General features: G+C 40.0%; 1 protein-coding gene across 3 annotated transcripts in view; it reads left to right on the forward strand.

Moving 5' to 3' along the window:
• The window catches only part of LOC145978704 (uncharacterized), a 289,117-nt gene that overhangs the window by 134,692 nt on the left and 128,104 nt on the right, over window positions 1–26,321 (forward strand). For 2 of the 3 annotated variants that reach the window (XM_083111504.1, XM_083111503.1), the window contains exons 7-10: window positions 18,366–19,323; window positions 21,002–21,121; window positions 21,573–21,593; window positions 23,068–23,267. In XM_083111504.1, coding sequence (XP_082967630.1) covers window positions 18,366–19,323; window positions 21,002–21,121; window positions 21,573–21,593; window positions 23,068–23,267 — 1,299 coding nt within the window. The remainder of the gene's footprint in view (window positions 1–18,365; window positions 19,324–21,001; window positions 21,122–21,572; window positions 21,594–23,067; window positions 23,268–26,321) is intronic. The other variant, XM_083111505.1, reaches the window with a different exon arrangement.

Raw genomic sequence — 26,321 nt, forward strand, 5'->3', positions numbered from 1 at the left:
CCCCTTCCTGTCCCAAAACACGGCACACATGATTTTCCGGACTGAAATTGTCTGCTTAAACTTCACTTTCTTGGGCGATGTTGAATGCCGCCATTCCATGGATTGTTGTTTTGTTTCGGGTGTAACGTAGGCCACCCATGTTTCATCGCCTGTGACAATTTGGCTTAAGTACGCGTCACCTTCAGCTTCATAACGCACAAGAAAAGTCAAGGAGCTACCTAAACGTTTGCTTTTGTGCGCCTCAGTTAACATTTTTGGTACCCATCATGAGCACAATTTTCGATAGTTTAAGCGTTCGGTAACAATTTCGTAGATAACACTTCTTGAAACTTCAGGGAACTCCTCTGATAACGAAGAAATCGTGAAGCATCTGTTCTCTTTCACTTTTTTCGTCGACTTTCTGCACCAAATCGACAGTGATCACTGAGCGTCGCCCACTCCGTTCCTCGTCATGAACATTCTTTCGGCCATCTTTGAAAGCTCTTACCCATTTGCGTACCATTCCATCATTCATAATGTTTTGTCCGTACACTTCACAATCTGACGGTGAATTTCAACTGCTTTCACGCCTTTGGCACTAAGAAACCGAATAACAGCGCGTATTTCACAGTCGGCGGGATTCTCAATCGGTCGAGGCATTTTAAATACGCAAAAGCAAATGTATACACGATCGATTGTTGCCGCAATGGCGTCTGTGGCTTGCCAACAGATGTAGGTACACAGTGCGCATGCACGGGCCTCGTAGGTGTATAAGCATCTAGATCGCTTTAATATAGGACAATTTTGCTCATCCAATTCATACATCTCTACAAGGCTTGCTGAGACTATGAGAATGAGTTTATGGTTAGATTAAATAGAGTCTGTGTGAAAAATCGAATCAGAGGCCTGCACAAGACCTGGAGCAGACCCGTTCGCGAGACATCGCTCCTGAAATGCCATGCAACCTGCGCAACACCCTCGCTTGAGCAGCTTGTCTGACCACCTGCCCAGATCGTTCCTGGCAGGCATTGTAGACCCGCCGGGTACCCGCAGTCTTACGATACCTAGCGTAGGTCTCAGTTCGTTCTTTCCATCAACTGCAGACCCCTCCCTCTGCATGACGTAGTTGCTTCGAGTAGAAACTGCACCGCGCCCACACCGTTCTGCGGTGTTGCCAACTGCAATAGATTTTCACTACTTAAAAAAGGGAACTCAAAGCTTCGTAAGTCACATCACCAATGAAATGAGATTTACGAATGTTGCTACCCCCGCCCCCCCCCCCCCACACACACACACTGAAATAGGTTTTCCGTGGCACAGGATCCATAAGTATATATCGTAAACAATCAATATAGGTCACGGTATTATACGCTTGGATAGGATCACTCTTACTCATACGGTTTAATCATAAATGATACGAGCGGTGGAAGTGAGTGTTTGTTAACTACTGCCATGCGGTCATTTCCTACGTATATATAGTGATATAGGGCAGGACTGAAACATGTCACGTTCGACGCCGAGGTCGCGAGTCGAACAACACACTGTTCTACTGCGAACACCAGGGCCGTAGCCTGCCAGGGGCATTGCCGTTACCCTCGTTTGGGGAGGGGTGTTTCAAGTACTTGGATAAACGTACCAACAACAACAATCACAATAATAGTAATAAAGTAGCATGAAAGGCATTATTATCCTCATAAATCACGCAAAAAGGGCACGCAAAGAGGGGGTAGAAGTCCGTTCTCACGTATTTGTGTTGAAACAGAGGATTAGAAATATTTTTTTCAACACGTCAATTTCACATTAGCTAATAATGGAAAACAAGCACACAAACTGTTTTTGAAAGAAAGAAAGTGCATGATAAATGCATTCCGAATGTACATACATATGGCATGTAAAATTTCCATCTACAATATTTTATTTTCATATGGAGCGACGTATTACATAATCAATTCATCCAACTCGTAACAAACCAACATTAATAGCAAATAATATCACGGGCCGCCATAGCATTCTCTGTTTTAAAACTTTTCTCACTTAGATCGTTCGGCGCTCAGGGCCGACTCCCGCTACCCCTTTGCTACGGCATTGAACTTGATGAGACTGTATAATATTTTATAACATATTTCTACTTTCGTAAAATTTGAAATCAAGGGGTTGCAATTACCCCTCCATTCCCCCCCCCCCTTGCAGGTGCCGTTGGCCGTCTGGAATGAAAATGCAAGAAAAATATGAAAATTAATTCCATCTTGAGTACCCTTTAGCCCTGCTACTCTTAAATTCTGCTAGCCTGCTTTTACTTGTACTTTAATGTTTGACCCCCACCCTGACCCCTCCGCTAGACTTAATTTCCGTCCAAGGTTGTGAGCAATTCACCCTGCCCCTTCTGGTTGCGCCACTGCGTGCCTGGTTAAGGCACCATGCAACGAAAAACAATTAGTTTTCAGTGAGGAGATTTTTGTTTGCTCGATCATTCATTTAGATAAATGAAGCTGTAATACTGCGTGCATTACCTGGCAATAAGATAAAAACTGCTTACGCTGAACTGAAATTGCCAAGTATATAAATTCTCCTTGGAGGAGAGAGCTCCTCCTAGGACTTCGTAGGATTTAGGAGCTACGTAAGTAGGCAACACTGGCTGTAGCTGTCCACGTGGTGATGAAACACCTGGAGCGACACGCTGCCGGAGGGCTATTTCCTTCCAGCAGGTTTTGCAGGCGCCCGGGTCTTGTTGAATGCCCAGTTACCTTGTAAGCGCAGAGCGCCTTGAAGAACAAGAACCCGGGTAAAAACGCAAGTCGACTCGTTGCCGTGGGCAGGCGAGCAGGTATACCTGTCCTCGCGGGCAAGCGGGCAGTGGGTAGGTAAAAGGCATACTATGCAGCCCTCTAAATCGAATACACTGAAACCCCAATTCGAGAGCACCTATGTTGTATTTCATCAACAGGGACCAGGTGGAGGCACATAGTGGTTCGGATCCCACTTTAAACTGTAGGTCCAGTCTCCTGTAGCCTTACTGTGCATAAAGTGGACTTAAAACACCAAATCAATCAATTATCAACAGGGAGAAATAAAAATTAATAACTGTACTTGTATGGTTACTACATTAAACTGTAAAACTTTTTTTTTTAGATACCAAATAGTAAAATTAGTCTGAACAAAGTGAGGAATTATTACAATATTTATATAATTCATGAGATTCTCAAGATAGAAAGAAGAAATAATGTTGTTACATTCAATATATTTCGCTTGTTGCCGGGATTTTAAGGGGAGGGGTGTTGGTGCCGTGCTTGTGGTGTGAAATAATGGTTGTTCAGGATTTTTGTCCAGTGCAAATGTGCAAGGTATATCCTCATTAAGGTTCTCACTAAACTATGGTGGACATTTTTTTAAAAAAATAAAAAATGTTCACTGAAAGTGATGGACAGAAGTCTATCTGGAAGAGAGAATTATAAAAAAATGGCAAAGAGAAACAATAATTTCAAATGAAAGGATGTATGAACTGGAAATGTTATTGTCAAAGTTATGAAACTCAAAAGAGAAAGAAGAAAAAAATGTGGCAACCAAATTCTGGGGTTTCAGCCCCCGCCCCCCACTAAGTTATGACGTCTGTTTTTGTAAACAACTAATTTGAGCCCACGGGATCCAAGGGTTTTGGGTTGAGGAGGTCGCGTCTGCTGACCAACAATTTTCGGCTCGAATTTCTTGCCGATCGCTTTGGGAACCATCTACTCATGCTGGTGACTCGCATCTGAGCAAGTGCCTTGTTGAAATAGGGCGTTGCTCCTACGAAAGACACTCGAGCAAGGGAAAGCGAGGTACTCGAGCTTTGAACCCACCAGCAGCATAAACATCCTGGCGTGCCGAAAACAAGGACACAAGAACGTCGTTCACGTGCAGGGACTCTCCGTGTAGGCCAATCCGAGCAAGAATAGAATCGAATTCGCATTTCATAAATCGAGATGCCTGGAAGTGTCTGTGACGTGACACCAGCCGAGGCAATGCTTATTGGATTTATGCCTGGTTGGTAATTCGCTGAAAGAAGTGTGGAATGCACATTCGCAGTCATATGCAAAGTATTCGAAGGTCGTTGAGCTTCTCTATGGCTTGCCTTGAGCTCCCTTAGCGGCAACAGGTGCATTTTGTTTGTTCCGAGTTTCCTGTCTTTGGGTGATGCTCTCCGAGGGGTATTTTGCTGCATGTTAAACGAGAGGGTGGGAGGAGTAATATGTGAGCAGAATTTTGATGTAACCACTAATTCAAGGTGTTAAGCATGAAACCTTTTATGAACGGCCAGCAAGACATTGGACTAGCCAGAGGTTGCATGGTTGCAGCTTGCACGAAGGAGGAAGGGCAAGAACAAGAGGAACAAGACACGTTCCAAACGGATGTGTGTGTGAAGGGGAGAGAATTTGATGAACTGGGCATTTCTATAAAGAGAGTTTTACTTCACTTTTCGTGCTTATTTTCTTGCACAGCACAGGAGTGTGCACAGTAAACAAGATAATCGGTACAGTCTGGTCTAGGTGGCTCGGAACGAACACTTGCGACTTTTTTTAATTCTCCGGTAGGCATCCCGACCGTTTCGTTCCATGTTTGAGATGTAGCGAAGTATGTAGACAGTGATGTTACATGCTGACCGTCCATGATAGGTTTTATGATTCAGTGTCCGATGGAATAGAAGACAGGAAATGATAGGAAGCGATCTACGTTAAAGGTACCGTCCCAGCACTCGCCAGGAGTGACAGACCCGAGGAAACCACGAGAGTTGTGCTCCCGATCTCCTGAATATGAATCTGTCACCCATGGGCGTCGCCAGAAATTTTCCAAGGGGGCGGGGTCGAATCGAAGATGTCGAGGACACTCCCTCCCCAAGAAATATTGTGATACAGACCAGTGGCATATGCAGAAGTTTGTCAAAGAGGGGTTGCATTTTTAAATTATTGCATTATCGGTATTTTAAATTATGTAATTATTATTATTATTATTATTATTATTATTATTACTACTACTACTACTAGTAGTAGTAGCAGCAGTAGCAGTTTTAGTTTAGTTATTTTTAGCATTCGATAAGTTTATTATATGAATAATATAGTTCTTCTTACAACCAAGATTTCATTACTTCTAACATTATTAGCAGTTGCAGCAGCAAACGCAGTAGTATAAGAAGCTTCAGAACGTTCAAAGTTACAAATTAACAGAGTTTCAGTGTTGCAAATTATAAAAGTTTCGTATCAAATTCGATATCTCAAGACCATTTGTATACAGTGATGCAAAATGAGGTGAAATAAAGTGCTTCGTTTATAAATTGCCATAGATTGAAAAACAGTAGATGGAAATTTCCAGGGGGGGGGGTCGACCGACCGGTTTGATCCCCCCTGCCGACGCCCATGCTGTCACCTTAACCACTGTCACTTATTACACATATTTTGTGTTTATATGGCAGTTGCATTATTCAGTCCCCCTTTTGCGCTTCTTTAGACCAATCGCAACGATGAAGTTGAATAATGATTGGATGAAACTGATTAAGACACAAAAACACCGATATTGGAACAGAAAATAATGTTTCATATTATTATATAATTTTATTTAGCGTCCCGTTTCTGTCAATTTTGGCTAATCGCGACGATGAGGATGAGTGAGGATCTAATGAAATTGACGACGCTAAACTCCAAAAAACACTCATGGCCTGGCCGGGATTAGAACCCTGAACCCTTGGCATATATTTCACATAAACAATGGTGTTGTGCATCAGAAGAACTCGTAATCACCTTTTGTTGTAGCGCGATTATGGATTTGGACTTTGTTATTGTGTTGAATTGATGATTTCGAAGGTCGTTGTGTGAGATCTTGGCACGCGTTGACCCCCAAACGGCTGTGCCGACAAAAGTTTGCTTTATTTCTCTCATTCTTGATGCTTTAGTCTCTGTAGACTAGCGTGAAGGTCTATGCACACAGACGCCACACCATAAAAACAAGCCTGGGTAAAGTAGCTGTCCGTGGTTGATAACTGCCTATAAACTTCAGGATATTCCTCGCTCTGTTGCAGACGAATCACAAGCTGACTAATACCCCTGCCGCCAAGTAAAAAATAATCCTGTCTACAAAGAGGTAAATCTGTCTTTAGACCGAGAGTCATGTCTGGATAACCCAATCGTCGGATTACCGAGTTGGCGCTGATCACAATCCGCCGTTGTTTTATATCTGGTGAGACGATGAGTCAAACCGAGAGCACTATTTTTATGGTCTAACAAGAGGCGTGTGTGTGGTGCGAATGCCGAAGCTATTTTTAAAAGAGCTTTTGGGCTTCTCACGCAACTGTTTCTGTTTGTACGGAAAACAGATGAAATTAAATTTGTTATGTTGTGGATGACTTTGTCTTTTAAAGTAGTGAAACGTATTTGTGATGGTTAAGAAGCGGTTTCACGCGCATTAAATATGGTAAATATGTAGTTAAAACCCATAATATGAAAAAAACATACAGAAAGAATATTATCGTATACATCGGAGTTTTAAGTCTCAGTTGTAGACCTACAGTTTTAAGTGGCGCCCGAATCACTATTTACCTCCACCCAGTATCGAACCCGGGTTCACTTGATTTCAATTTGTCAATTAATGATTGCCAATTAACACAAGAATAAATTACACCCCTTCTTTAGCAGTCAACCCTTCCTCCCCTATTCGCTGCCCCGAATCGTCTACAACTAACAATAAATTAACGAGCGTATGAACATATATGAACAGAAGAAGTGACCAATAAAAGCAATCATCCCCCCCCCCCTGACGAGAAAACATGCATTGCATGAGAGAGAAAAGAAAAGTTTACAGCATTCTTGTTGGGAAACCTGGAGCGTAAGGGGTGGCCCTTTTCAAATACACCCAATTGTCAATCTCTCTTCCACGTAGAACACCCTGGAGTGCATTTTGGAGACTAGTGAGGCTCTGGCGTCTGAACTCTGTTTAGCTTCTGTTCTTTATAGAGCATTCCCTGACATTCGTTATGAGACTCGGCGGCAAGCGGCCCGGCATCAGCGCTTGTCTTTCCCGGTGAACGAGTCAGCGACACTCGCTTATATTAATTACACCTCGTAAAAACGTTTAGAGTAACAGGGTCAGTTCTGAATAAAAGTGGAAAGAAAAATGGGGAAACAAAGTATACAAAGACAATCCGCACACCATCCGTGAGTTGAAAGAGAGTATTGCACGAAAAATCGGGAGAATTACAGTAGACGAACTTGCACGTGTAAATGCCAATTTCCTTCGGAGATGGCAGGAATGTGTTGCAGCAGAAGGACATTATTTACAACACCTGTAGTCAAGGTTAGTACACAATATATAAAACTGTAATTTTAATAGCCGACTCGAGCGACTGTCGCTGACCCGTTCACCGGGAAAGATAAGCACTGATGCCGGGCAGCATGCCGCCGAGTCTCGTAGCGAATGTCAGTGAATGCTCTTTATATGTGTTTGCGAATTCAATTCAATCAATTTCCCAGGTTCGAATTCTGGCCTGGGCATGGATGTTTGTGAGTGTCCATTCATCAATTTCATCATATCATCACTCATCCCCATCTTCGCAAATTAGCCAAAAGTGGCACAAGAAACGAAGTAAAATAAAGCAAATTATTCAATCAGTCAATTGTTGGGAAACCTAGGATGTGAGTGGAACTGGTAACAAATTATCACGATTGTTTTGGTCGTATAGGAATAGGCCGAGGACATGTTCCTGTGGCAATAAACCTACAAGTTTAGGGATGGCGGAGAATTCGAAACTAAACACCACATTGGTTGTGTTTACATTATCATGCAAACAGTATTTGGTAGATCTCTGTGGCCGGTCTTGGAAGCATGGAAATAACGTAACATGTTTCTGTGAATTCTCCGGGGTCGAGCCAGATTACAAATGTGCACAGAACGCACATAACAGGATTGTGGCACAGATGGGGTTGTACTAGGTTCGGATTACTGCTGGACCAGTGCATTCATCGGTTCTCCACATTAGCTGATGTGCGGCGAACGCGAAAAATCATTACCAGCAACAGAACATGAGTGGAATCTGCTGCAGTTAGTTTTTATCTATATTTCAGTTTGAATGAGCTTAGATCAATATCATTTAGTTTCGATGTATATTTGCCGAAGTATTTCTTCCCACCAGCTCATACTACAGCAGTAGGCCTTTTGTTTTCAAATGTCTGTCGGAGATGGGACTGTCACGTACGTAGAATAGTGTTTGTGTTTTGTATTACATGCTAACAAATCGCTAAAAATGGCATAAATGTACCTCATTGGTTGATTAAATGGATATATGGCAAAACCGAAGTGATGTTTTATCAAATTCTGTTGATTTATTCTTAAGAATTTTAGGTCCTTCTAACCAGAAACATTGCTTTATTTATCTTTATTTTGGGCTTCCTCGAGGGCGTAGTGATAACAACATCCCTTTGTAATCAAGGGGTCTCTAGTTCGATATCCGGTGAAGGCACTGTGGTTCGGGCCCCACTTCAAACTGTGTGTCAAATCCCGATTAGTCTTCCTGTACATGAGGTGGACTTAAAACAGTCAAGCAAGGGAGCAAGCATTTATCTTTGTTTTGCCTGTTATGCTATCCAGTGAGGGGCAAGTTTCAGTTAACCTCTTTCGAAGCATCGTGTCACATAAAAAAAAAACTTCCCCCAAGCAGAGAGCGCATGCGCTATCCAAATTAGAAATTTCCCCTCGTTCTTATACAAATATTACCCTACAAATACCGTCTCAAGACTTATAAGATTAGTGCCACTTGCAGCGCATTTTATTTTGGAATTTTCTTGGTACTGATGCTTCCTGAAGCATTTCCGGGTACGATTAATGAAGAGATTCTCAGGTTATCTATCAGGCGATCTTTGGAGAAGATTCTATTGTTTAGAGAACTGACCTCACGTTGGTGTTAGTCCTCCATGAACAACTCGGTATCTTCTGCAGACAACACATTTGCCCACAAAACTGGTGGGGGGAAGCAGTAGGAACAAAAAGTAGAACCACAGAAGCTCTACTATCATATTTGTCCTGTCTTGCTTGGAAGCACCTTCGCGGATTACCTTTCTGTAGATAATTTCTCTAAATTGCTGTGCCTGTATTGTTCTGAGGGTTCGACGTGCTGATCCCACGTCATCTTATTACCGGTTGAAGATCTCCACACCTCTGGTTGGATTGTGGGAGGAAAACTGTCAGTCGGGAGATACGCCAAGGCCCTTCCAGGGCTGTAGAGCCACAGGGGGTATACTATTGTCAATTATTTTTTTAACAGCTGTTAAAATTGCAGGAACTGCAAGGTGATGATAAGATACTTCGTGCTGATATTTCAAGATGTGAGCGTCAATTTGTATCCGTACGGGGAAAATGTAGGCGGTCGCCATTGGTGTGGTGCTCTACGAAACTATGGTTTCAGTGTTTGAATATGGTGTGAGCCACGAGTGGTTTCATATATTCATTCCTACCGCTCGAGTTTTGGGTTGTAGAACATGAACTTCAGGTCCGAGGAGGTTAATAAAAATACCCCTAACTTATACATTTTAATAATCCTAAAAATTGATGGGGGCAGGGGCGAGTGCCCACCTTGCCCTCATCCAAGTTATGCCTGTGACGTAGCGGTATGGATATTCGAGGACTACAGGAAAACCAAGTGAAGTGTGGAAAAATTATAAAATAGAGAAGCCCCGAGTTTTTTGGGCAGAGATAAGCCAATTTGCTCTGGACCTACGGTATAAGTCAACGCTTGACGTCAGTCCCGCGCTAGCCAAGTTGTTTCCATTAAACTCCAGATTCTGAAAAATTACATCCGTTTACAATTCCTTCGAAAGCATTCACATGCATCTTCATGTGTTTTTCTTTCGCTGTTGGCTAAGGATTAGCAGTAGTTCCGTGGCGCTATTTATTTCCAAAATGGATACCTAGAAAACTGTTAAAAAAAAGCCAAACGTAAATTTTCTTGAGTAGCTACTCTGAAAGGAATTTCAAATTCATGTTATTTTTCAGGTTTTGGAATATTCTAACGGTTTTTCGAAAGGATAGGAATTTTTGAAAACTTCTTGACTAGTGCAGGCCAAAGGTCCAAAGTGTCCTTCTGTTGGGATCCTAACCAGTGAAGCGAGCCACTGCCGGGAATTTAACCTGGGATCTTGTGATTACCAGGCGATAAGGTTAACCACAACGCTGGGCGAAGAAAAATACTTGTTTCTTTTCCAAAGGCACTCACCCTGCCAGCAGCAAAATGAATTAATTTTTAAATCCCTCACAATCCCTTCCAATTTGCCGAGACCTCACCGCGGCCCCCTTTATCCTTGCCGTTACGCCATCGCCCCTTGTAGTGATTTATGCCAATAAATCGTGGAACTAATGCGTTGGAACGCTGTATTAAACTTGAGAGAGGCCTGTTCCACGCGGAAGGATCTTTCTTCTTGCCGACAGCCTCGGCAACAGGTGTTTTTTCCTAATCTCTACAGCCTATTAGTTGGCGATAGGGCTGCTCTTGAGTTTTGTAGTGTGTGCTGGATTCCCAACGATTCGAAGGACCTCTTCATTCAAGGTCGGCCCGAGCCAGGCGTCGCACTCAAAAATATCCATGTGTAGCACAAAATCGCGATTCTTGGCCCGAGAGCTTTCTTCGGGGGACAGAAATAGCTCGGAGTGTTGTTTTAAAGCCCAAACGTACGTTTATTGCGCTACAGTACACCGAATAGAGCCAGAAAGACCAAAAAGAATAAACAAATGCTATCGGGTACACGTTACTTGTACAATCAGGAGACACATAACAATGTTATGGAGTTATAAGAAGTGAAACTAAACGAAACTCCATACCGCAACAACCCTCTAAATGCTAGGACGAGCGGCCTTTTCATTTCGTTATCACAGAGTCCCATCGCCGCTTTCGTGACCCGAGCCCGTTATTTCTCCTTTGCAAGTAGCTCACCAATTGTCTTCACGACGCTGGATGAACGCCGATATTTTGGGGACTCGCACCGGGAATCGAACCAGGGACCACTCGCAGCAGAGACGAGAGCGCTAACTATTTGACTACTCAGGAGCCCATGAAATTTTTATAAAACAAGCTGAATTTACACTCTATATTTATATACATTTATTTGGTGGTTTACTAATTTATTATGGTCGAAATCTTTACATCGTGAACTACTTTTACACACTCACTTATTTTTTTCTCATCGTCATCGACTTGCGAGGAACTTCGAAGAAAGAGAGATGGAAAGCACCCGGTGCCAAGTCTGGGGGTGTAAGTGGGTTCTCTCAAATGACGTGATAGCATGTGCCATCTGTGAGGGTCTAGAAAAGCGTGTGTTCCCATATGGTAACTGGTGGTAACTTGTCAAGAAAAGTAGCTTATGGTTTAACGAATGTGACTATAGTAAACTCAGGACTTGACGTTTAAAAACCTGACGGTACAAAAGTGTAGAATAATACACGTTACTCAATGAGAAAGCCAGGAAAACTTTGGGAGCAGAATAATTTGTATTTATATGAACTTCGCTGTACTACTCCTTTGGCTAATCTATGAGGATGAGTGATGATAAGATGAAATTGATGGAGAAAACTCACAAAGAACAGGCGGGATTTGAACCCGTGAACTTCGGTGGCGAGAGGGAGTACAATAAACTACAAGACAGAACAGAAACGGTACGAAAGAAGTGGTATTGTTATTATTAATTTGCTTTATTTTACTTCGCTTCTTGTGCCACTTTGTGAAGATAAGGATGAGCGAATGCATGATTAAAATGATGAATCGATACTCGCTAACATCCATGCCCAAGCCGGGATTCGAACCCAGGACCAACATTATCATTACTACTATCAACTACTTTATTATCCTCGTAAATTATGCAAAAAGGGGGTAGAAGTTTGTGCTAAAGCATTCGTGTTCGAACAAACGATTTCAATAATTTTTTTAACACGTTCAATTTCACATAAATAACGGAAAACAAGCAGAAATTATTTTTGAAAGACATAAAATGCTTGATAAATGCATTCCAAATATAATTCTTTTTTACATTACCATAACTTTCATGCACGATATATGTTACACATACGCATATATGAAACGTGGAGCGACGTGGACACTAAATTGTGTACGTATTCAAAGTTTAATAAATATTATATACCGCATATATTATTTAAATACATTACATAACCAATTCATCCATCTCAATAAACAAACAGCAAAAATTACATAAATTGTCTCTCAAATGTGCACGCTCCCTTTCCTCAAAACAATTGTTTATGCATTTAGAACAAAAATCAATTAAGACAAGTTTTATTTCTCTGTCTGGTGATTTACAATGCATTACAGTGAAGAAATATACATTGCGAGCGAAGCGAGCACGAACATTATTGGATGCATTTTTTTTGCAGGCTGAAATCAATATTAATTTAAAAGGGCGCAAATAATTTCACGGAACGCTATGTCATTATATCATTTACAACTTTTGTGTCTCCCCGATGGTGTGGTGGTAACATCGTCGCCTTGTGGTCAAGGAGTCCCGGGTTCGATAACCGGTGGAGGCACATAGTGGATCGGAACCCACTTTAAGCTGTCTCAATTACCCTTTCTGTGCATAAAGTAGACTTAAAAAAACACAAATCAATCAATCAATTTTACAACCTTTTCATTTAGATCGTTTCGGCGTCCAGGGCCGTGTCCCGACGTCCCCTAGTTACGGTTCTGAACTTAAATAAGGCTAAGAAAAGAAATTTTACTAAAAGTATTTTTATTTACATAAAATTTGAAGTTCTTGGCGGTAATTGTCCCTTGCAGGTACACTTGGCCGTCATTGTTGCCCCCCCCCTGTGGTTGCGCCACTGCATATCATCATCATCATCCCCATCTTCGCAAATTAGCCAAAAGTGGCACAAAAAGCGAAGTAAAATAAAGCAAATCAATCAATCAATTAAAACTCATTATTTCACCATTCATCATCTTGCGATTAACGTTAAGGGGAAATGCTGCGTCAAATAACCAAAAATACAAACAGCGCCGACAGTGGCAATAATAACTTCCGTTGGCATTAAATGCTTTGAATCGCGTGTTGACTCTTGCTGCCAGCTGTTTTCCATGACAAATGGGGGAAGAGATAAGATATCGAATTTGTTTTGACCTGGTTTTCTATTGTTCTGGTTAAAGAGCCAACAAAGGACAAAACAGTAGGATGTTATTCAGCGGCCCTCTGTTCGTTTGCCACTTCGCTGCCGGTGTTTTGTTGACAGAGCACTTCCAGTCTCTCCCATCGATAAATCTGGCAACCCAGCACCCATCAACTCATTTTGACAATGGTAAGACCCTCTGCTCTCATGCTGTGTCTACTTGTCATTCTTGAGCCGAGGTTCATCTGGGGTGACAATCTGTGGGGTCATGCCCGTTTTCACCGAGAGTAGTGTGTCTGTACGTTTGTGTACCGTAGTGTGGATTCGACTTCTGGTTTGGTGGTCCTGCATACTCTGCCGGGGTGGTGCAGGTAAGTTTTTGTGTGTGGTTCATAGGAATTTTCTTATTTGTTATAGCAATAATGATGGCACGTGTGTATTATTATAAGTAATTGAATACAACAAATTGAACTGCCGTGTTATCGGTGAGTTGCAGGTGAAAAACAAATCATTGCTAGAGATGTGAGTGAGTACGCGTATCCCTGTACACATTACACCATCCCATGAAGGCACATAATATAGGGAAGGGAGGTATAATATGTGGAGGTAGAAGCCCACACATTCTCGATTTTTGGAGATGACGTGATCAGCAACACGATCCGGTCCTAGGGTTGCCCCAAGGAACACATTAATTTGAGGTTGAGTGAACCTCAGAGGCGCTTTGTGCAGGGACAAGGCCGGAAAAGTTCACACCTTAGATCACCCACTCCGAGAATCGAACCCGAATCTCCCGCTTGGCAGTCAGACGTCCTATGGACTAGACCATCGCGGCTCCAGGACACATTGAAGAGTGTACCATGATTTTTTTCCTATTCTAGCTATTGTATTAATTGTTAATCAACGTGGCATTAGGTCTATAGTGCACTGTAATAAGGGTTTTGAATTTTGGGGGAAGACAAGTATTCTTCTCTTTCAGAATGAATGAACGAATTGTTGTTTTAAGTCCACTTTGTGCACAAATAGGCTACTTGGGACTGGACCTACAGTTTAAAGTGGAATCCGAACCCCTGTGCAATGTACCTCCACCACCCGGAACACCTTTATTACAAGGCCACGACGTTACCAGTACGCCATCGGAGAGGTCTTATCATTTCAGTAATCTGCCTTATCGTATCCTATGTTCCATTTTAACAGCGTAGCTGCGTCTTTGTAAGCAGTAGCACCCCTCCGAGACGGAGCGGTTAGCACAGCGCACTACGCACCAGATGCCCCAGGTTCGAATCCTGGCCTGAGCATGGATTTTCTTTGCGAGTGTCCCTTTACAAATCAACACTTATCCTCTTCGTCGCGATTAGTCAAAAGTGGACGAAAAGCGACTCTAAATAACAAAAATTAAACCAAATGAAGTATGTAAACATCAGAGCGCGCCTCATACTACTCTCACAAATTATATGAATGGGGCAGAGCTAAAACCACTTTGAAGCGATACCAGCACTTGGAGATTGTACTAATTCAAAGCGTTTTAGAATATGTATACCGTAACGCAAATTTTCCATTGGAAATATATCGTAGCAATCTAACAGAGTTGTTTGTTAAAATATTAACAGTTTCACATGATATTAATTTAATCTCACACTATCAAATTCTCCTCGCAATGCTGACGCAAAATTATGAAAAAAATATGCGTTTTGCACAATTTCCAGGATATAGACTGCTAGAGTGTTGCGCGACGTTTTTGAGAACTCAACAAGACACCCGGACTGCGGAAAGGCACAAATATTATATTTATATCGAAAATTGTTATTGTGTATGGAACAAAGTGGGGCTCGCAATTTAGCAGAGAAAGGCAGGAAAAAGACAGGGCAACAGAGGTGCAAGGGAGAGAGTGGTGAAGTGAGGAGGTCGAAAAGGCCGACAGAATCTGAGGTAAATAAAAGAAGAAGCAAGAAAGTACCGGGAAAGACGCAGTGGCAGTATACCCAGGGAATAAAGTGAAGTATACGATGGCAGAATAAACAAGAGTTAAGAAAAACACGCGGGGCAGCGAGGGATACAAAAATAGAGGCCTGGGCTGAGAAAAAGAGATATAGAAATGCGACGCAGAGAGAGAGAGAGAGAGAGAGAGAGAGAGAGAGAGAGAGAGAGAGAGGGAGAGGGGTAGGTAGGTGTAAGATAAGGGAATAGACATGGAGGAAAGAAAGAGAACTGAAGTGGGATGTATGGGCGACAAGAAAGAGAAGAGGCATCCTTCACAGATAACTTTCCTAAGTAGTAGCGGCAATTGGGTGCCAAAACTATAGGGGAGGGGGGGGGGGCAGAGACATTTTATTTTTCTTGGTAGATAAGGCTTAGCATTAAGAGGTTTGGGGGGGGGCAACTGCTCCATAATCGCCGCTACTATTCCTAAGCGTAAATCTAATGGTACAGAAAGGCAGAGAGAAGCATTATATTAATCCGATCACAGCTCTTCAGAGGATAGGCGAGGTTTTTCAGTGAAAACGTGGGGGAAATAAATATTTAAATAAATTGTTATTCGCTGCGATAAATACAATCCGTGTTAAAAATGCCAAATTCTCCCTCGTGAAAAAAATGAACAAAATCATCGCAAAACTTTTGCGTTTCGTTAGATGCAGTTTATTTTCCATGGGAGTTGGAACGTTGGACTCCCTCCTTCTGAGGCAAATGATGCTCCATGCTCCTTTTCAGCATTACATTCAAAATGTGCATACATGCATGCAGTAAGGGATTAAGGTGGGTGCTATTGATGCTGCAGCACTAGGCCCATTCCTGAAATAGGCCCAGATGAAAACAGACGAGAATTTTCCGAAAGCTGAACAGTTTTCTTTTGCTATATTAACCTGAAAATAAATCTTAGAATGAAATTTGGAGACACAATTTCGGACTCCTAGAAAAAACGGTACTTGTTATACAGTTAGTATTATTCTTTGCGCTGTGACGTAACTATAACGTCGTTGTGTTTATTGTTCACCGAAGATTTCAAGTTAATGCTATCAATTTTACGTTAAACAGCTTACTTAGTAGCAGCATCAGGCCCAATTTCGTCTTAATCCGGCTCTGAATGCATGCATGCACGTGCTCTGCAGAAGTACGATAGCAAATAAGGTTTTAATAATGCACAGTTGAGCTACTGTACCAAGAGAGGAAAAGTACATCGGTATTATTTTATGAATTCAGTTATCTCGGAATCTCGCAGAAATGCGATTTTTTTAAAATAAAAAATTACTCATTGTTCAGTGTAACAAAGGTGATACTTTAACTTACTGCTTTGTCTGAATTTTCTTGAATAAGAGCTCATGTGGATAACATATTTTTGGATTGTAAACATCTGAATAGCCAAACGTTCCAAGGAATAGTGTGTATGTTGGTATGCGTGGGGATAGGGGGCGGCTTTGTTTTCCAGGTAGTCTATTCACAATTTACAATGTTTTGCATGTATTCAATATCTATTTTGGGAAATCTTGGCCCAAAAATGAGTTTACAACACTCCAAGGGTACACATTTGCCAACTCTTGTTCAGAAGCAATAAACTACGGCACTGGTGAAAAATTCGTGGCGGTACTGCTTCTAGCAACATAAAGCAATTTAAGTCCCAAGTGAAAATGGACATTTTCCCCAATAGCTTTGTCGGAACTTTTAAGCAACCGCTTTGAACCCCCGTGGGAAAGTAGTTTCAATAACTTCAGGTTCAGGTCTGCATATTCCAGAAAATTGTGGATGGAGTGGGTAATACGAGCTTTCCAATGCATATGTTTTGACCAGAAGCAAGCGTCATCTCCCACTTCCATCCAGTGGTGGATCCAGAAGTTGTAGTTAGGAAGTGCGAATTCCGATCGGGTACCTCACCTCACCAAGAATCAATTCTAACGTGCACTTGCATTGATTAATGTAAACAATATGTGTAGCCAAGCTGATTTCCATGTTTTAGAGATTAGAACATTATTTTGTAAAAAGTAGGTGTTCATGGCTTGCATGTTGTCAGAATTTCTCCAACCATGGTAAACTGAACGATCAGACATAATAAGTAATGTGAACAAGTGGTCTGGGTTTCAATCCCCTTTTCATTCATAGTGGTTTGGATCAAATTTAAACTGTCTAGTTCCGATTAGCCTATCTTGAGCATAAAGTCAGCTTAACCTTTAGTCGTCCGAGCGGGTTTTCGCATGTAGCCTCTCTCTGGCCGCCGCCTTGCGCAATTTTACACTTATTTCAGAAAGACGTTATATCTCCTAGACTATTTGACCAATCTACTTCGGGTAACTTTTGTTTTGCAGTTAGAACATCAGGGCATGCAACCGTGCAGAAATCAAAACGCCAAAGCAAATAAGAGGGGTTGGAAGAGCCGCGGCCGCGGCCACATAAATTCTGTTAACATCAATCGGTACCGCTCACCAGTTACTGTAACTGCATCTCCTACCTCGTTTTGGAAATAAAAAGGTCTGATGATGCCACCATGCCATAAAACACACCATACAGTGACCCTTTGCAGATGCAAGAGCTTCTCGTGAATCTCTTTTCACACTAAAAACGACAATTTTGTTTGTTAACATATGTACTTAACCAGAAATGAGCTTCAACTGAGAAGATAATTTTGTGCCCAAAATTATGATCCGTCTCGAGTTGCTCTAAAGCCCAAGCAGCAAAGTCATGGCGCTTACAATGGTCTAGTTGCTTCAGTTCTTGGGTCAACACAATTTAATACGGGCGTAAACCCAAGTCGTTTCACAAAATATGCCAAGTTGTCGTTCTTATAAGCCCTAATTCTTGAGCACGACGAGGAATTAATAAATTCTGCAATGGTACTACCTCTTACAGCAGAAATGTTCTCTACACTTCTTGCATTTCGACCTCTTGTTGGTATTTTCGCATTGTGAAGAGTAAAATCCCTTTGAAATTTTTCAACGATTCGACGAATAGCAAGCACACAAGGGCGATTATGTGCACCATAGTTTTTGCGAAGTGCACGTTGAGTATTCACAAGAGAACGTCTATTTTCATAAATTTTTTGGATACTAACCAAACATTCTTGAAGCGTGTATTTAGCCATGATGAATTGTTACAGTATACTAAACACAAATGACAACTAGTGACAGTTATAACATTTGAAGCATAGTTGCCAGTTCATTTCAAAATCGTATCATTCTTATTTGAAATCCCTTTATTTCTGCTCTTCAAAAGTAAATTCTTAATTGGGTTTGTTAGTTATCACTTTTGAATTTTAATTTCATTATGTTTTCTTCTTACAGCATCAAGACAAACGGGTCATTACCAAGGGATAAACGTCTTCCATCACCAAGTGGCCGACTTCCACCAGACCATCCTGTATTACGACCAAAGCCGCTCACAGCTTCCGAAGATGAACTTTCCCAAATATTCACATTCGATGGAGGTTCGCCTGTTTCGCCCACAGACAGCCGGAGCAATTCTCTTCCAAGAAGCAACCAGTTCATTAACCCAACACCTCGCAGTCCATACGAAAATGTAGTTTCCTCTCAACCATACCTCACATATCCCCACAGTCCCAGAACTAGAATAAAGACCATTGTTGGCAAAGACAGGAAGGATTCTTGTGAGGTTATTGAAAACCGATTAGCTATAACAGAGTTCCAGTTGTTGGAAGGAAGAAAAGTGTCCGAGTCCCAACATCTTTCCCAGTCTGTCAGTGGAAGCAGGGAGTTAAATTCCCAAAGCAGGAATCAGAATGGTTTCATCTCCACAGACTCCCAGTTGTGGACCAGACCTTCGACACCTGGTAAAAGTGACTCCTCAAAACAGCCTGTAGTGTCGCCAAAGCGGGGAACCAGAGCAACACCTTCGTCTAGTGAAAACATTTCGGTTCCTAAGACAAACGCACAAACCCCAGTTGTGAAAAAGCAGCATATTATACCAAAAACGTCATTGGAAAGGGACAAGTTCATCCGACCGTTGGAAACGGAAGCAGATACGGTGGATAGTTGTTTGAAAGTTATAGCAAGGCCAAAAAATGCAAGTGTGGAACCGAGAATGAATGGTGAAGTGAAAGAATCAAACAGTGATGGAAGTGCAAGAATTGGTGATGTGAATTTTGTGCTTGGTAGCTCTAAGCAGTTCAGCAAGTCATCTTCTCGGAGCCAGCCTGGAGGGCTTGTTTTATACGAAGCTAACAGGGTTGATCATCTGGATTTTAATGTGGAAGCTGTAAGGGACAACATGCTGGGTAAAACGGTAAGGTTTTAATTTTTTCTTGTGGACTAATTTTTTACCTTCATTATGAAGTATTTGTGTTTCTATCTTTATGAATATAATTTGAATTGATGTTTAAGTCCGCTTTATGCACATTTATGCTAATCGGAACTGGATCTACAGTTTAAAGTGGGATCCAAACCACTGTTCAATGTGCCTCCCCACCAGATTTGGGCTCCTTGATTACAAGGCGATAACATTACCACTACGCCATTGGGGAGGCCTCTTTATCAATAGAACCCAGAAGTTCAGGCATTTATTTTGGTTAAAATAGGCAAGCAAAAGAGGATTTATGATGTGGAAAATAGGCACCAAAAGGAAAAAAGTGCACAATAAACCGACAAAGTGGCAAATTCCAAGGCACTTATATCTATAATTTCATTTAAAAAGTTAAAATTACACGGGAATAACATTTTTACTTTCCTTTGTTGACTTGGTTGCACATAACCACGTTTTATTTTTATTTTTTTTATATACATGTATAGGTAGCCGACTGTCGGGAAGAATGCTTTTCATAATAGAAAATGATCTCTAGTCCGACAGAAGCTATTGGAGCATACATGAAACAGGCTATTTTAACCAGATTCATCTTATAAAAAACATAATTTCCACCTTGAAGAATATCACAAATTCTCTTCAATTTTTCCAATTTCATTTTTAGCTCCCACCAGGAAACAAACCTGCGACTGCGCACAACAAACCGAAGAGTGCTAATCATTTGGCTATGTGGGAGTGTGAAAAAAAAAAAAAAAAAAGTACTACTACATCGAATTGGGGAATTTTTTAAGGTGGAACTTTAATAAGTAGACAAATATTTTATTTAATATTAGTTGTCAACATTTACATTTAAATTACTGATGTACACTATCTTTTAAGTATTTATTCAATATATACATTGTTTAAGGTTGTCCAATATAATATTTACCAGTGGTAAGTTCTATACTTGTGGTTCCGAACTTGAATGACCAGATTGTATATAGATCTTTTGTCTTGCAGAAAGAAACGTGTTATTAGATATTAGTTATTGAGAGCAAGTTACAAACTATTTATAGAAATATTGTATGAGTAAATTTATTAGTAATTGTACTATTCAAACCAATATACAGACATGTCTTTAGTTACAAACTATTTATAGAAATATTGTATGAGTAAATTTATTAGTAATTGTACTATTCAAACCAATATACAGACAAGTGTTTATTAGATGATCATGTACCACTTCTAAGTCTGTTCTTGATTGATTGATTTGCACAGTAAGGCTAATCGGGACTGGACTTACAGTTTAAAGTGGGATTCGAACCACTATGTGCCGCCACCAGGTATCGAACCTGGGACCCCTTGATCACCGTGTAATTGGGGAGGCATTTTTTTTTTTTTTTATGTACACATGCATTGCTTACATTGTAGAATTATTTCTCTTATAGTCTACGGTTGTTACAAGCATAAATACACATGAGAACACATGTTCCCTTCTGAAATGTCACAACAAAAAAATGTGTTTTTATTCTTGTAAGGACCGTAGACTATAAAAGAAATATATAGAATCTGCTTATACATGCAATAATATTATGATTTACATATTAATATGCAGCACTGCTTTCAATGATAATGTGTAGATTTAGGAATTGCTTATTTATTTCTTATTTATGTTGTTCTTCAGAATGTGAAAGAAGAAGCTGATGTCCTAAAGAAGGAGAGAAGTAAACTAATGGTTTCCATGTCAGGACTGAAGAGGAAGGTTACTGAAATAGAGCAGCAAGAGGAAGAAGCACTTAGAGAAGTATGTATTCTTTTGACATTTAGTAGGAACTGTTAGAACTGATTTCAGCTCATACAATCTAAAATAGACATTAAGCAGCGTAGTTGTAAAATGCTTCTAAGTACAAGGATGTGTAATATTTACAATATCAACATTTTAGAATATTTGCTATGAAAAAATATTTTTAAACTGCCTAGATTGATATGTCTTAAAAATTACCAGTTTATATCAACAATGTTAAATTTCGAACACAGCATAAAGAAATTAATGACTTATTCAAGTCTTTACTGAGTTCTTGTCATATTATATCATATCTATCCCATCTGTTGTTCTTAGACCAATCGCATAATATAATCTACTGAATTAATTACTAATGTGTATATTTCAAGTTATATAAAAAAGCATTGTCGGAATATAGATTGTAATATGAAGATTTTTATCAGTTTCTACATTTTTTCCCTGCAAATTCAAGGAGGAATTCTTCGAAATTGAGGTAATTTGCATACATTTTATCTTGCATTTTTCAATGGATTTTTATATTTAGTTTATGGTTTCAACTTTTCTGGTTTGCAATTTTCTTTTGTAGGAAAATCTAGGTAGAAGTATAGAAAACTGTATGATTAAATTCAAATATAGTATTCTATAGTGGCAAGAGGAATTTAATGCATTGTTCTAACTATCGATATGACCAGTTGATGTAGATTTTTTTTCATAGTAGATGATTGAAATTATGGTTCATGTATCCACATATTTGAAAAAATCAGTTCCACTGGGCTTAGGTTAGTCACAACAGTGGTTTTTCTTTTTTCAAAATAATTTCTTGTTTCAAAGAACAATGATGATTTTTGGTTCATTTGTTACAGGAACATTCAGGAACCTTTATGTGGAATGCCTTTGCTGTTGTGTACTTTTTGTAATTGAAAATATGCTACAAAACTGTTATAAATATCTAAATAACAGTGAATACAATCCAAATGTAGACTTAATGTAGTAAGGAAATGAAATCTATCTTTACAGAATATAGAACATTTTTTTTCTTTTTCAATATATATAGTTATTTCAAAATCATATTATCATAGAAGTGGATCTCTTAATTTTGACATGGTATAACTATTCAGAATAATTTTATGTAGTAAACTATATTCAGTTATCTAGAAATTGTTGAGAATGTGAACATTAGTATGTCTCTTAGTTCAGTATTTTGTAAATACTGTATGTAAACCAGTTCCAATAATATGTAGTAATGTGTTTTTGCTTCTTTATTGCATGCTGACAGAACAAAATAATGTAGCAGAATTTTATGGTATATTCAACAAATAGATAAGTTGGACTCAAGTTATACAAGTCTACCTACATATGTATATATCTGCTGTAATGTATTGTTTGATTGTCATTACAATATTTCAACTATTGACTCGTCTTCAGGTATGATTAAATGTATGTGATGTATTGTGGTATTGGATCTTCTAGTAGCCTAATGCCTTTAGCATGAGGAGTCCTATGTAGAGGGGACACAGAATCAAAAGAACAGTTAGGAATTCATGAATATGAAGATGTATTTTTTTCCTATTTAGCATCACTTTTCTGCCCCTTTTGGCTAATTGTAATAATGAGGATGAATAATGATAGATGAAATTGACAAAAGATCACTTACAAAGAAAAACCCATTCCCATGAGAGGACTTAAACCTGGAATCATTGGGGTTGTAATGTTAATATGTACCATTCCCAAGATCTGTTAACACAATGATGTTGAAAAGTATTTAGACCTATTTAATTTACAGTTTAACTGTGGCTACTGAACAATCTTCAGACAATTTAACATTGACCATTTGTCACTCGAGGCCATAAAGTCCTGTTTCTGGCATTAATATTCAAAATTAATACTGTATTCTAAATTAGTAATGGCCAAGTAGCTAGTTCAATCTGTGTTCAAAAGTACTATATCTATACACTTTTGTTTCACAGCTTGAAATGGAGAAGGCCCTTCTGGATGGCGAATGGGAGGCTCAAAAAGAAAAACTGCTTCAAGAGGAAGAAAGACTGAAACTTCTGAAGAGCAAAGTGTCTCAGTTGGATAGAGACATAGAACAGTATCGAGCGACAGAAGCACACCGTTTACATGAATGCAGAAAACAGTTGGAGGCAGCTGAGAGAGAATCACACAGGTAATGCGATTAATTGAATCAACTTTGATGACAGATTAGAGCAGCGGTTCTTAACCTCTGTAAAACAGCAGCCCGGTATATATCAATTTTTTTTCAACCTCCGATGGACCATAAAAAAAAGACAAGTGTAAGTACAAAATGAATTTATTACCAAAAGTTATGTACATACCTGGTTACTTTTCTACATAATCGCCGTGAAGATACAGGCATTTGGCCTCCTAACCAGTTCTTCAATGCAGGGAAGAGATGAAAATCCCTCGGCGGTGTAACCCAACACCTTCTGGAGCAGTTTAAATGGGAAGTGTTCGATCACCCGGTGTATAGCCCTGACTTAGCACCGAGTGATTTTCATCTCTTCCCTGCATTGAAGAACTAGCTAGGAGGCCAAAGCTTCCATACCAATGAGGAGCTTCAAAACAACATTCAGGCCCATCTCACATCACTGGCGGCAACATTCTTCACAGAGAGGATCGGAAAGCTCATCCCACAATATGACAAAAATGCCTGTATCTTCACTGCGATTATGTCGAAAAGTAACCAGGTATCTACATAACTTTTGGTAATAAATTCATTTTGTTACTTACACTTGTCTTTTTTTATGGTCTATTGGAGGTTGAAAAAAAATGGCCTACGTATATGTATAAGGGTTGTTTGATAAATAAGTGGGCCTGCGGTTTTAGTGTATGTAGAAATCAGGAAAAATCTATTTATTTATTTATTCATACACTTGTCTATTATTCATCATCCTTCGCCGTTCCTGCCTCTTGCTGGGGTGGCATTGGTTTTTCCTGGTCTTCCACCACTCCTCTCTTTCCATGGTGTTCCAATCTTGGCCTCTTCTCTTAACACTCTCTGCTATTTGCTCTTTCCACAGACATCTTGGTCTCCCCCTTGGCCTTATTCCCACTCCTTGTGTATTGTAAGCTCTTACTGGTAGTCTTTCTGCATCCACCCTCTTCATGTGTCCGAACCACCTCATCTGTGCCTGATCTATCTTGTCCTGAAGCTTCACCACCCCCATTGTCTGTCGGATCTCCTCATTCCTTATTCTATCCCTACTAGTCTTCCCCAATATACTCCTTAAAAATTTAATCTCCACTGCCTGCATCTTACTTTTGTCACTCTCTGTCATTCTCCAAGTCTATGCTCCATATGTAATTATTGGCATATAGTATGTGTTATATATTGCCTTCTTGCATTTCATAGGTACATCCCTGTTCCATATTAATCTTCGAATGCTTTGATATAGTTTACCACCCATTTGTCCTCTTCTGTTTACCTTTTCATCTATTCTTCCACTTCTCTCAATTATTCTTCCTAGATATTTGAAGCTCTCCACTATCCTCAACTCTTCCATGTCCATCTTTATTCTTGGTTCATTTCTGGCTCTGTTTCTTGTTGTTATTAGCACCTCTCTCTTTTCTGCACCAAATTTCATTCCTGCTCTTCTGATTTCCTCATTCCAACTATCAAGCTGTCTCTGTACTTCTTCTTCCCTGTTTCCCCATATTACTAAATCATCAGTGAACAACAGGGCCTTCATCTCTTTCTCACCTATCTTCTTCCCCGCCTCTTAGTTAATTGCATCCATTGTAATTATGAAGAGCAGTGGGGAAAGAGCACTTCCGTGTTTTAGTTCATTACTTATACTGAACCACTCCGATGTTCCCACTGGTGTTTTCACACAGCTCTGGTTCACCTTGTATGTGCTCTGTACTTTGCACACTATCTCTTCCTCGACTCTTTTCTCTTTTCGAGCCTTTCAAATCTTTGTTCTGTCCATGCTATTGTATGCCTTTTCTATATCTAGGAAAGCCAAATCATTTCCATACTCATAGTGCCTTTCCTGTGGTTGCCTTATGGTGAACATCAGATCTACTATTGATCTGCCTCTTCTAAATCCAAACTGTTCCTCTGTCATGTTCAGCTCTGTTACTTCCCTTATTCTTTTCTCTAATATTTTCTCAATACACATTCGCTGAGTGGCACATTAGTGTTATACGTCTGTAGATTTTACATTCCTTTCTGTCCCCCTTCTTGAACATGGAAACTATTAGTCCTTTTGTCCAATCTCTTGGCACTTCTCTCTCTTGCCACACTGTTTTCAACACTCTGTGCAGCCACTGCACACTAATCACTCCTGCTCCTATCATCATTTCCACTGGCACTTCATCTACTCTAGGTGCTCTACCTCTCTTCATTCTTGTTAGTGCTTCCTCCACTTCTTTCCATGTGAGATTCATTTTTTCCCTTCCTGTTTTCTTTTTCTTCACTTCTTCATGTTCATTTTCTCTTTTCACATTCAGCAGTTGCTTGAAATGATTTCTCCACATTCTCCTTATTTCTTCATCCTCTTCTGCAAGGTTTCCCCCCTTTCATTCCTTAGCTTACAGCTGTCTCCTCTTTCTCTCCTCCTTTCTCTCACTAATCCATACAATTCTTCCTTGTTCTCATCATCTACAACTTCTAGCACTATGGCCCATTCTTCAATGCACTTTCTTCTTTCTTCCTTTACTATTGTTCTTGCCTTTTTCTTGTTTTCCACGTACTCTTTTCGTGTATTTTGTGATTTAAATTTAAACCATTTTCTAAATGCACCATTTTTGTTTTTCACTGCATCTAGTTCTTTCATTCCACCATGGTGTTTTTTCTATTCTTGCTTGTCCTTCCACATACCTTTCTGACTGCCTCTACTAATTCTGTTTTAAATCTTATCCATTCTGTTTCTACTCCCTTGAGTTCATCTCTTGCCACTTTAGTTCGCAATATTTCTTAATATTTCTCTTTTATAATCTTATCCTTCAATTTTCACACTCTTATCCTTCTCTCTTGTTTCTCCCTTCTATCTTTTATTTTCCATCTCCTCATATCTCCTACTAGTAGCCTGTGGTCACTGTCTTAAGTTCTCACTGGGTATGACTTTAACGTTGTTCATTATCTTCTTTACTTCCGTGTTTACCAGTGTATAATCTATTACAGACCTTTGTTCATTATTCCAACTGTATTTTGTAATTTTATGGCTCTCATATTTCTTCTTAAACCAGCTATTACCTA

The sequence above is a fragment of the Lepisma saccharinum genome, chromosome 25 (genome assembly GCF_977018435.1).
Source record: "Lepisma saccharinum chromosome 25, izLepSacc3.1, whole genome shotgun sequence".
Taxonomy (NCBI): Eukaryota; Metazoa; Arthropoda; class Insecta; order Zygentoma; family Lepismatidae; genus Lepisma; species Lepisma saccharinum.